The sequence below is a fragment of the Xiphophorus couchianus genome, chromosome 4 (genome assembly GCF_001444195.1).
Source record: "Xiphophorus couchianus chromosome 4, X_couchianus-1.0, whole genome shotgun sequence".
In the NCBI taxonomy this organism is placed as follows: domain Eukaryota; kingdom Metazoa; phylum Chordata; class Actinopteri; order Cyprinodontiformes; family Poeciliidae; genus Xiphophorus; species Xiphophorus couchianus.
The window spans coordinates 32,485,369-32,499,085 of NC_040231.1; the positions used below are offsets into that span (position 1 = coordinate 32,485,369).

A 13,717-nucleotide genomic window follows, 5' to 3' on the forward strand; every position below is an offset into this window, starting at 1 on the left:
TAATGCTAGTGGGAGAAATGGCTCATACTGAGACCATTGTTAAAAAACCAGAGACAAAGAAATCCTGCAACTGCATCTTTGTTTACATTTGGTGAAGAACGGCGTTACTCTCAGTGTCTAGTTTACAGGTTTTTGTGTCATTATCGTCCGTGGTTCTTGGTGCAGCGCCACCACAGGCAAGGAGGGGAATAGGTTTTTCAAAGGGTTGGTTCATTTGACACAGTGAGTGCAATGTGAAAGAAAGCCAACTCAATCGAACTGAGTCAACTGGATTGTCAGTTGTAAAAACACCATAAAGTCAATTCATTATACAGTCATTTTTCTGTCATGCTCTTTCCTTCAGACAGATACTAAACATACTTTACAGCTTTCATGGTAATTCTGTTTTCTTTGACTCACCAAAATCTTGCTCATGTTTGAATACCATTACCACAGAAACTGACTTTATTATGTACGTTAACTCTTGTGCTCATTAGGTTTTTTTCTTAAATACATGTATAGTATGGTTGTTGTCAGAAATAAATCTTCTAATGCTAGCATCTTTGTCTTTTGGCAGTTAGGGGTAATCTGGCAGTGTTTCTCACATTGCCAGGACTAACTGTTCAATTATTAAAGAGGGAAAATCACACCATAAAGGGATGCTATATGCACAGGGGAACTTTGGATATTAAGTGTGCTCTACAGGGGAATATTAAATCTTGCACTGTTACTGTATTAAAAACACTGAAGAGAAGAGATTAGGAAAGGATGAGAAAAAGGTAAATGCACTGAACCCCCCCCCCCTCCCTCACAGTTTCAGGAGAGAGATACTCAGAGGAAGAATGGAAAGGAGGAGAGGGAGGGGCCCAAAGGACTGAGAGGAATAGAGACGGAGATCACAGGTCCCTCTTGATTCATCCTGATTACAAGGTTAGGTTAAGGTTAAATGACACGGGCAAGTCATGCTTCTTCTCTCCCCCTGTCTCCATTCCTTTCTCTCCCCCACTGCTCATTTAAAGCGAGCAGGCACTCTTATTGGCTATGTGCTTCGGCCTGAAGTTATGTGAAGCTATTGTCAGGAGCGAGGTCTTTTTTTCTTTATTATTTTTTTTTTTTTTTTTACACACAGCTGCTTACTGCTAAATAGTGCCTTGTCCAGAAGGGGACAATCTGGGCCTCTAATTGCTGTCACTGAAGCCTAGATTCATTATGTGACTTTCCCATTAAAATGTGAGCATTAATTTGTATAATGAAATATCACCCTCTGCAGTGTGTTCATTAGCTCTGGCCCCACACTGTAGTGCCACAGTCGCACAATGTTAGCTACCTAGAAAACTGTGGTTAATTTTGCTAATGGATATTTTCCCACTCGATGTTCAAGAGGAAATTAATACCGTAACATTAGCTCTTTAACTTTTTGAGGAATTTAAATTCACTTCATTCCTTTCAAGCCGGTGTTAGTCACTCATTAATCTCCGCATTGCACCGCACAATGCCGCCTTGGCCAGCTCGGTAAGCAACTCTATTGTGTCAGTCACTTTGCATTAGGGTAACGAGAGCTCGGCTGTCATCTGTGAATTTCCTCGCATTGTCACCGGAGCACAGAGCAGATCTTCAGCCCCTGCAGAAGTCATCTCGTAGTGATAATGGAGCTGCTCCGATTAGCGCATAGGAATGATTTAAAGACCACATATTGGGGATGCATCAAGCCCCCCGCCCCCCCCATGAGTGGAAGAGACACTATTAAATCTGTGCTTAAACAGGCCCATATCCAAGGATACATTCCTTTTGAAAAGACAACATCCTCACTAAACCTTCCAAGTTTTGCAGAAGAGTGGAGGAGGTGTGTGTGTGTGGGGGGGGGTGTTGAGAACTTCTCTGTTGTTTCACTATGTGTTGAAATATGAATGAATGAATGTAAAATATACAGAGGAGGAAATCAGATCAGTCTAGTGGTGTATTTCGTTAAATGTTTTGCAAAACACCAGGCCAAGGTGGAGGCCTGCACTTCCTTCATGATAAAATATGGCCCTCAGGGGTGTTCTTACTGCAGCATACTACTCAAAGCAGACATAACTCAGCTCTCTGACCTAACAGATATCAAATGGCTCCCAAAGTCATCACCAGCTACTGGAGTGCTGCAGTGATAGCACAGCCTGGTTGTGCTATTTAACTTAAGAAATCTAATTTTGTAAGTGTTACTGGATGCGTTAGCATGGTGCAGATTGAAGGTTTTCTCCTGGCCTCGGATCAATACATGCTTTCATTGAGGAAACAAAAGGGGGTTCCTTATCATTTCAGCTCCCTGACAGACAAAGAGGAAACACAAGCAAATGAGAGCAGACTTTTTTAAACTGCTAAATAGGATTTGCAATTAGGTTCGGATCCAGCTCAGGTTAACTTTTCTGGACACTCGATCCTCCACGTTCATGGACACAGCAGGTTTTTGTGACATTAAAAAGCTGCATTTCCGTTGTCCAGAGAATTGTGTAATTTGACATTTGGAAAATAATTTTACTTTATCGAAACACTCCAATTTTGAAAAAGTTTTTGCTGCCAGGATGAGGTGTTTTGTTTGGCTGTTTTGTAATTAGTTTATTTCACAAAACTGCTATGGATATACCTTTTTGCATAACACAAGTCACATGATCAACAACGAGATGTTACTACTGCTGCAAAACATGAAGAAGAAGATGACAGGAAGTGGTAGGAGGATTATGTTTTTATGACACATGAACAAACTTATTCATGTATGATTTCAATTATGTTTGTTATTTAATTGAAAAACACAATTGTGGAATTGTTTTGTTTTCCAACATTGGTCGAATATTGACAAAGTTATTATATTTCTATATTATATATAGAAATATATATTTCTAATGGAAACGTAGCTGCGGACAAACTGTTCCACCTTTAATTTGACGTATACTTTGGGCATTTTAACTTAAAAAAACAAATATTGTGGGATAAACACATACAAAAGTGCAAAAGGTTTCTAAAGGTTTTACGAAGGAGGCATTTTTTTATATTAGAAAAAACAGGCATTTTAGCAAGAGTGTGAACCCTTTTATGATGCAGTATGTATTTCCATTGTGAGTATTCAGTTGAACTCTTAACCTTCTTAATCCTATTGAGGTGATCCAGGTAAGCTGTAGGTAAGGATCTTAATGCCTTGCTCAATAATGCTTTGGCCAGGCAAATGTAGGTTACTTAGTTCTCTCCATGCAAATGAGCCTGTTTGTAAATGCCCTGCAGGATGGTCAGGTAAAGTTTCTTCAATCTGGATTTTCAAGATTATCCAATGTTAAAACTCAATTACATAACAAAAGTACAACAAATTAAATCTTGTTCCAGCTTCTCAATTATCTTTTTTTTTCTTCTGTCTTATGGTCTTATTGAAATTCATGTCCCCTTGCAGTTTGAGCTTTAGGAGTAACATGAGTAAAGTGCCATCGGTGAATGGTAAAGGGATTTTGGCCATTTCTGTTCAAATGTTAACAGTGAAACCTGCAGCTTATTGCCTTTATGGGGCATTCTGTACCTATAGTTTCCGCTTTGGCTGAGCTGAATTTAAAAGCAACACTTTCCAGCATACACATTTTACCATTCTATATTTAAAAGACACAATATTCCATTACATGTTCATATAATATCAACTAGTGTACAATATTAAGCCTAGAGTCTTTAGTAATAACTAAAATATATTAAGAACATCTAATTTGTAAGTCATTTCTGCGTCAAAGGGAGACCTAGCAACAGTCTGGTACATATATCTAATGCTAAAAACTCAAATTTAGAAACTTAAATGTAAAGGTTATTATATGTTAAAAATATTACAATCTATGGCATCATGTATATCTATATGGTATTTCAATATACTTTGTCAGGTATAAACATGTAGATGTGTATAGCAACCTAAATGTCTTTAACAATATATTAAAACATTCCTGGCCGATCCTAAGCCTCACCATATCACCATATTCTCATATGCAAAAGTACAGCACCTTACAAAAAATCCTCCACCCTCAAATTATATTTTTCTACATTAAAACTACAAAACTTCAATTCATTTTATTTGAGCATTAGTGGGATGTAGAAGGAAAATGACATTTGGTTTGGCTTTTTTATTTCATCAAAATAAAACCAGGCATGTGTTTTTATTCATCCCACTGCAGTGTGTAAGACTTTGGGTTGTGTCTCTATCAGCTGGGTAATATCTGCAGATTAAAGTCTTTGTTAATTCTTTAGCACATGTGAATATGCTTTGATCTAAACCAGAGCCACATTGTCTTGTAATGGATTTATTTCAGCAATTCCTCTTGCCTCTGTAAAAAAAAAAAAAAGGAGTAGTACAAGCCTAACAGGACAGACTGGCGACCTGTCCAGGGTGAACCCCGCCTCTCGCCCGGAACGTAGCTGGAGATAGGCACCAGCAACCCTCCCGGCCCCTTTGGGACACAGGGTGAACAGAAAATGGATGGATGGATGGACAAGCCTAACAGTAGTCCTGTTAAAACATTCTCCTACCTGAGCTGTGAGTCCCTGCAGCTCCTCCAGTGATGCTACGGGCCTCTTGGCTGTATTCCGACAAATCTGCTTCCCCAATCAGTTGAATTAGGTGGACCACCATTTTGGATAATTTGTGGTTGTCCCCAAATAATTAAATTTTTAAAACGGAATCTACTTGGACTGTGATCCTAGCTTATCTTTAGGTAGAAGAACTTTAGTTTTAGGGTTAAAGCACTGGTTGCTGTCCATGCAATCACTCTGAATGCAGACATAACTCCCCAGAGGGAATGTGTGAATACAGAGACCTGGCTGAGACACAGATTTACATTCACCAAAAATCCAAACTGGTACTGGTACGCAACTATACAAATATGAACAAGGTGACTCTCAAAGACTTTAAAAAGCTTGATGAACTGAACTGCAAACAAAATCTATTACAATTGAAATAAAAATGTCATTTTTTTCTATACTTCTTTCTTTGAGTAAAGAAAGAAGTGGGCAACTTTTCATGGGGCAGAGAGTGTTAACAGTTTTGTGTCTAAAATTTAAAAAGATCCAACTGAATCATGTCCTTCATGTCAGGAAATAGAAACTATGTTCACATGTGTCTTGAATGTAAGTGACTCTCGCCATTGCTTATAGTGTTGGAAGATGTTTTTAAAATATGTGGAGTTTATTTGTCTCAAGTGGCTTTTATATTTGGTGCAGGCTATTCAAAAAAGTAAGCTGATAAGTGGAGATTTTTAAATTTTCTGATTGGATAAGCAAAAGTTTCCATTTATATTTGTAGAAGAAGTAAGATAAATAATAGTACAGGGGAAAAAGTTGACACTATGTTTACTTTGATGGTTAAAGACATTAAGTTTCTGTTTTTTTCTGTGATGAATAATTTGAGTTTTTCATTCTGTGATGTTTTGACAATGTTGTGTATTCTGTGGTCTATGGACAGTTACTTTTTCACTCAATGTTTATGTGATTGTTTCTTAGGGTAAATTCTGATGTCATAATGTATATTCATTGAAAAATAAATGTGTTGTTAAAATCAAAATCTTTCTTTTGTTCTTTCCTTCTTCCTTTCTTTCCAGTTATTCATTACCAACAACGATTTCTTGTGTTCTCATTTGGAAAATATGGAATTGATTAATCTGCATCATATCCATCATGTAACAGGCCGTCCAATATGTGATTAGGCCAATATTCAGAACCCGATATGTCAATCTAACCCCATAAGAAATGTCAGTACAAGTAGCAACATAAATTTTGCATGAAGTACAATAAATGTTTAATTGTGAAGGAAAGCGATCCACACCTGACACGATGCTAACCGTACTGACCTGTGTGTATCCGCAGGTGGACTTTGAGATGATGGGAGGTGCGGAAGGACTTCCCGCAGTAGGGGCAGTCCTTAGAGGATGATCCGATGCTCCGCTCCCTGACCTGGGATGGAGGCGGCTGCAGGCTCACCGCTGCCTTCGCCAAGTCTTCCCCAGCATCTGGAGTAAACACGGAGACAGCACAGGGAGGGGAGGGTGAATGGATGTTGTGCTGAGAGCCACTTCAAACCAGCCCTCCTCACATCACATCACTTTTTATTGTGTCTTTGTCTGCCGTTCGTACGTCATTGTCCCTCCTTTACCGCGCTGAATGAGCAAACAGCACAAACGCATCAAACAAGCTCACGAGCCGAGCTTTTTTCCCTCCCTGACAGAACGCTGATGGTTCATAAACTTTTCTGGTTCTCTAGAAACACCAAGGCTCTGAGACGCCACCTTGCTTTAACCCAACCATCCACACACCCCCAACACTGACACCACACCCCTCTCTCCCACTGCTTTTCTTCCTTTTTTGCCCCCACAACCCTCACCATCATCATCAGTCCTATTAAGCATATGCTAAGTGGCAAAGAGAATTAAAACTGCTAAATAAGGCAGACAAAAAGAAAGCAGAATAAAAGATAGGGAGAGAGAGAGAGAGCGGTTTGGCTTTGTCAGCATCGCAGGATCTCCTTGCATCTCTTCCTGCGACCTGATTTTGACAGGAAGCTGTCAGAGATATGATAGGGTGATAACAGTTTTGACCCAGCCCTCCACCACTTCCTCCGCATGCCAAAAAACGATGATGCACAGTTTAGTGCAACAGCAGTCTGTTATCAACACAATCAGCCCCCGAATAGGAATCTAAAAGATGAGTGACGACAACCTGGGAATGTGTTGACAGCAGCATAATCTGAGGTGAGGGTGTCACCGTCAGATTGTACACACTGGCCTTGTACCCACGATAAGCAGTCTGTCATGTGCTGAATTTAAAGGGATGAGAACAAATAAAACCAACTTAAAAAGAAAATAGGAAAACATACAAATTTGTTGTTGACATATTTCTTTGTCCGAAAGCTGTAAAATTAGAACTACGTTATCTGTTTAAGTTCTGTTTAATATGTTGTGATGGAAGTCAGAGTACATGAATAAAACCTGATACTGAATATTATTTTCAAAATTACAGATTTTAAAGGAACAATAAAATGTTGAACTGATTTTGGGGGGGAAAGGGGGAGGGGGTATGGGAGGTTGGAATTCTTTGTGAGTTCTTTGTCTATCCGTCCATTATGTCTAAGCATCTGATCTAAAAACAAAAGATTTGGATGCCACTACCCCACATATATAGATTTTGTATTTGCATTAAACAAAGTAAGAAGCCACAAAAATAATCTGTTTTCTTCTAAGATATTAAGAATATTTAAATTTTTGAAATGCTTTCATTTATCTTTGCATTTATCTACTTTGGCAGGACATGTCGTATCCAAATTGGAGAAGTTGTCATACATTTTCAAAGCCTATTGTAAGTAAATGTCACATAATGGGTCCAATAAATATTATCAAGCTGTGAAAATTCACTATAATTTCTTCTGATTTGTTCAAGGGCTTCAATTTAGCATATGCCATAGAAGTTAACAGGTCTGAATAGAAAAAAAAAATGCAAATATGCCTTTATGCAAATTTTCAGACCACACAACTGAATTAAGTCATACATCGGATTGAAACGTTTGAATGACTATCCTAAGATTTTATTAAAAATACTCAATTAAAATTAGATGCATTGGTTTTAGCAAACAGTAAAGTGGATTGTTAACAAGATGAAGAGAAAGAGAAAGAAAACCAAACATTTCAGAGGAATAACATCTTAAAACAATTTGTTCAACATATTCATAGTGAAGCTGATTTTGTTGAGTTTTTCCTGACCTTTGTTATCACAAAAAGTTTGATGACGAACTTTTAAACTATGCTGATGCTTTCAATATTGTATTTATGGGACACACCAAGCACACTGTGCAGTCATAAAATATCTGCTAAAGGATTTTGGGTAGAAGTAAGGAAACGGTAACAAAACCAAAAAAAAGGGAGGGGTGGGGGGAGATAGAAAAAAAAAGAATCAAAATCGAACACAATGAGAAGCTTTTTTGAACAGACGCCCACACTTTTCTTTTCTGTCGCTCCCCACCCCCTTTTCACCCTCGTCTATCGCAGAGTCAAATAAGGTTTACAGAATAGAAAGACCCAAGTCAGCAAGTCTTCTTCCACGCTGACACTAAACACACAACTCCATCCACCAGGCTGCTGTCAGCCTGAACGCCACTTATCACGACTGAAAGTGAAAGACGGCCTAAATATAAATGTGTGACAATGCACAGATACTAAATACCAGCTGCTTCTGTTTGGCTTGTGTGGCGTATTTGTGTACAATGAACAGACTGTAAAAGCACATGTAAAAACACGGATTAAGATTTAAATCTTATTTTCAGGGGACATTGGAGTCTGTCCGTTATTTTCGGTTTTATGGAAATGGCAAATATGATTTTCTTGTGGTATTTCTTTTTTAATCTAGTGATGATAAACGTGTTGACGTTGTAAACAGAAGAAACAAAAACTTATGTGGCTGAAATATATTGAAGTAAAAAATTCTGTTAGAATAACTGGACTGCACTCAGACAGTTAATCATATCCACTGAATGATTGATTGATTGATTGATTGATTGATTGATTGATTGATTGATTGATGTGTGACACTGTGCTAACAGACCAGCATTGTGTAATTTCTCAATTATAAATCGAAGTGAACAGAGGTCACATGGAGTTCCTCAAGGCAGCTTTTTCAGACCACATGTATTTTCAGTCTGTATGGTTCCCTGGCTCAGATGATGCACTACACATCTTACCATATCAATCCCGCTGAGACATAACTTTATACTTCTAAATCTCTCAGTACTAACACTTAGCAATGTTTAGTTTGAATGGTCCTTTGCTCTGGAACAAACTACCTAACAACATGAGCTTTAAAAGCATTATTACCTGTGGTCAATTAGAACTAAAAAAAAAAAATTCTGATAAAGGTTCATTCCTTCTTTACGTCAGCATATTTAAAAATTGTCTTTTTTGTGTCCTTTGTGAATTTTAATGTTATTCTGTTAGTATGTTTATTTTATAATGTAGTTCTCTTTAATTCTATTCCTTTATTTTGCTACACAAATAAGTGCATGATTCACATAAACCGTACTGGAAAATCTGAAAATATTTAACATATGACCATATTGCCCACATCCTCATGTATTAACAGCCATTTTCACTTAGACATGTTTAGAGCAGCGGCTGTACGTAAACAAATAATTAAATAAGAACAAATACAATTCCCCCAGTGCTCCGTCCAGGACTCCACCATACTGTAGCCATAGACGCCTCTCAGAAACATATTTTGAGTGGTCTACTGTACAGATCCCTTTCTGGCAACAGTTCCCAGCATCGTGTAACAGACACTGGCCCACCTGCCCATCCCAGATGGGGTTTAAAATTAAAAAATCCAAAACACAGATTAGAAGCAGGGGCACACACTGGACCACACACACACACATACACCCACACCATGCACACACACACATGCCCACAAGAGCGCTTCTCTCTCTCTCTGGTTCTGTCACAAACACACAGACAAGCATGTCCTTGTGTGTCAGGGTTAATAGTGCTCCTGTAAGAGGAAGACACACTACTGAGAGGATGAGAGTGTGCTCTCCTGGCATATAACAGCCCTTCAATAATAAATGAGCTTCACACATAACCACACACCTTCATACACGTGCACGTCTCCACACACACACACACTAATGCTACAAGAGAAAAAAAAACAAAAAGAAAGAGCAACACAAGTTTGGTTGCACTTCCTTTTGGTGAGTGTGTGAGCGCGCACGCAAGACGTGAGCGCCCATCATTCCTGGGCAGTAAGCCGGCCGTCCGGCATGCACGTCTTTAATCAGTTGACTGATCCGTAGCTTTAACGTGGCCGTTCCAATTACTGTAAAAGTCATCCTGCTCCATATAACCACAAATATTGACACTTTATTGCACAACACTTTTATGACATTTTGAAGGTCACACTGTATATTAGGCATCATCGTTCACAGCGGGGTGTGTGATGCAGGGAGAGAGAGCGTCAAATCTGTTGACACCCAGCTGTAACTACTCTCTGATTATTGATTTTCACTTGCTTTCTCCCCCCTTTATTTATGCAAAGGTTTGCTGCAGCAGACACAACATTACAGTGACTGTCACCAGCGAGAGGGGCCCACAACTACCGATCTTTAATTTTACATTGTTCACTTCGGAAAACCTCACACTCTTTACTTTTCTTCAACTTTATATTGAAAAGAAATAAAAAAGCAGTGTGAAGCCATTAAAATACAAAGAGACAAGTTAACAGCTTTAATCCCCGCAAGACAAATGGACAATTAGACTTTGGGTGTCCAAAGTCTGGCCCTGGTGCCATTTGAGGCCCCTGACTGCAACCCAAAACTCAAACGAATTTATCCTCCTGGCACAGCTAGTTGACGCAGATTTATTTTTTGCTTTTTATTGGGGAAGAAAGATGGAAGATAAGTTGAAATATTATTAAAATACAAAATATTTATATATTAAATAACCAAGTTTTTGCATTTTCTTGGAAAGACATTAGAAAAAATAGATTAACCCAAATCCCAACATTATTGCGCCGAAATGGTTACATTTTTGCTAACATCTGATAAATATTTCTTTTAACAGGCCTTATCAGCAAAATCCTTAAATTTTATCAATACAATGTCTCTTTCTAACCCTGATGTCCTTCTGGCCCCTGAAACAGACCAAGAATTTTACTTGATGTACTTATATTTTAAATTCAGCATCTATAAGTTCTCACTCATCTAAATCTCTTTAAAATCTCCAAATGTCAAAACTTCCTGCTGAGTAGCTGTTATATGTGTCAGCTGGGGCTTTTTTAAGCCTTTGCTTCAACAAAAAAACCATGTCTCGATGAAAAATAGAAAATATAAAAAATTTGTTTAAATTTAATATTGAAGCCGTTTTTCTTACAAAAAAATAAAAAGCTTAAACCCATTGAATGAGTTTTTATTTATTATCTATAAAGCGCTCTCTTCCCTCTACCACAGGAAGAAGAAAAAGAAGAAGAAGAAAAAAAACATGACAAATGCCAAACTGTGACTGTGCTAGTACAAGAGTCGCACAGAGGGGGGAACAAAAAAGAAAAAAAATATACATGTATAATTTAGCTGTATCTGATCTGAGACCAGCTCCTCTCCCCTCTGTCTTTACCAGTGTCACGGCGTCGTAATGGAACATGCCAGAACAAAGGCTCTGAGATCAGATTGGAGCAGAGTTGAGCAGGCCATCTGGGAGGCAGGCTGAGTATCAGTCACTCTGCCTGCTGTCTGCTGCACTCACACTCGTGAACACACACTTCCCCTCTGACTAAACGGGCTGGCGCTAGTGTGCAAAACAGGAGCGTGCGCGCGGAACACCTCGCTCCCCGCTGACCTCGAGTCGCCGGAATCTCAGAGGCTTCGCCTGGCAGCTGACTGACTGACGCACGCTTAAATCGACGCGGATCTTCACGCGCGTCCGTGTTCCTGCGGGTAGGGCCGGGCTGCCTCCTCCTTTTTTTCCGGCGGCCACACCCTGTTCCCATTAACATGAACAAAAAAAACAACAGAACATCAACAAAAATCTCAAATGCAACCGACAACACTGAGTGCGTGCATGGTGCCAGGGATGCAGGTCGGTTGGTGGCGGCCAATGGCGGGGCGGGGTTGCCAGTTCCTTAATGGTGCTCTTTCAATCACACTTTGCACTCTAAACACTCTGTGGTTTTGATTAGCGTGATATCACTTTCAGGAAATAAAACATGGGGGTAAAAAGCACATCAGTCATAAAAACACAAGATGTTTTTGCTTTTTGCTCGGCCATTATTCTAATGTGTCACATGACTCCGGTCGGAGCCCATCGCCTTTCTCTGCAGCCAAATAAGTGATTGGGGAGGGTGGGACGCGGGGGTAGAGGGGTAAGAGGGCGAGTGTTTGTGTGTGTGCGTGCACAGTGGAAGGGTGGCGGAAACAGTTTGAAAAGGGGGAAAAGATATTAAGAGAGATTGGGTGAGCGGGAGGGTGCTAGGGGAGAGAGAAAGAGTAAAACGTGATGACATCATTTGAAAGGCATTAGGCTTTTAAAAATGTGCCCGGGGGGACTTGATTTCCTTACACCAGAGCAACAAAACACCATCCGGCCTGATGCTTGCTTGTGCTCCCTCTCTCTCTCTCTCTCTCTCTCTCTCTCCCCTAACGCTCCCTCCGCCACACACACAAACACACACACACCTCCCAGCACCCCTTCCCTTCATTCTGTTTCTTTTTTTTTTTTTTTTTTTTTGATTTGGACCGGTGCCATCTTTGTGAGCGTCTGGTTCATGCAAGTTAATCAATTTGAGGTTTAGTTACACTGCTGATGCTAGCATTCCAGCCACTGCGAGAACACAATCTGAACTTGCAGAATTTATTAACCAAACACCAATTATCATTAAACACCGCTGCATTATCCCCCTTCCTTTTACCACCTGACAAGGACTGCTAAATGAAATTTTAGATTAAAGTTACTCGCCTCTTGATTTATGGGTACCGAGGAGGCCCTAATGCGAGGGTCTCCATAATGTGCAGATGCAACTTTATTTATTTATTTATTTAATTATTTCATTTATTTCTTTATTCTCTATAGGAATTCTCCAGGGGATTAAATAAGTCTCAGAGGTATTACTACAGCAAGCAGGTCTAAATGAAGAACAGCAGCACGAGAAGAGAAATAAATAAATAAATAAAAATGGCGAGGTAAGGGGGGCAACAACCACAAAAGCGCATTTACGCTCTAAATTATACGCCGCCTCACCTCATACTTGTTGTTTCCTTACTGACCCTTCCTGGCAGCAGAAGTAAGACCAAGTAAAACATGAGAGCCAAAAAAAAAAAAAGAAAAAAGATGGAAAAAAGAGAAAAAAATAAGGCGAACGCCAGTTTTTGTTTACCCCCGCAATGTTTGTGAGATTAAAACAGCAGCAGAATGTGTTTCATATAAGGCGGTGGGGTAAACAGGGGCACCAGATGTTCTTTGATGTTAATAATGGCATTTATTATTAATATTAATTAGACCGCATTCAGCAATACATTTGGGCCATTTCCAAGTCAATTAAGCAAAATGGCATTCGGGAGATGTTGAAACGACATTTTAAAGCAGGTGTTCGGCGGTCCCCTAATAAAACATTTCTCCAGCTCCTGAAAAAAAAACAAAAAAAAAAAACAGCCCATTTCCAAGACGGATATTTTATTTTATTTTATTTTTTCTTTGTTTACTCTTCAGCAGCATTTCTCTCTTCTCTCATGAATGCAACACTTGCAGCTGTATCTCCAAAACAACATATTGAAGGTCGCAGCTAGGCGCAGAATGCTTTATCTAATTAAAGTATATAATATCTGCTGATTGTGATGATGGAACACACAAGCAGGGGTTAGAGCATACAGAAAGCTACAGCGGAGAGGATGGGAGGAGAAGAATTCTTTCAGGATTAAGAGCTTCAAGAGGGATTCTTAAGACAAAACCAAACAAGTTCACCTTATCAGAGATATTTTAACAGAGTTCCTTAATGGTTCAATCTGTGCAGCTAAGCTAACTAAGATGCAGAGATTTATCACTGCTTGTAGATACCAGTTCTACCAAATCTAATTAGACAACACAAGCCAGAGGCCTCACACCAGGGGATGTCTTTTCTTCACAATCAAAAATAATCCTTGGCAATACGACTAAAAAAAACACACACCAAAGCTGCATTCAGTTTCATCTAGACCTCTGAAAAGGTTCCTGCCACACCTCTC

General features: G+C 39.3%; 1 protein-coding gene across 8 annotated transcripts in view; it reads right to left on the minus strand.

The window, feature by feature from the left end:
• znf536 (zinc finger protein 536) overlaps positions 1-13,717 on the minus strand; it is a 232,449-nt gene that overhangs the window by 58,207 nt on the left and 160,525 nt on the right. For all 8 annotated transcript variants that reach the window (XM_028014772.1, XM_028014777.1, XM_028014776.1 and 5 more), the window contains one exon: positions 5,823-5,981. In XM_028014772.1, coding sequence (XP_027870573.1) covers positions 5,823-5,981 — 159 coding nt within the window. The remainder of the gene's footprint in view (positions 1-5,822; positions 5,982-13,717) is intronic.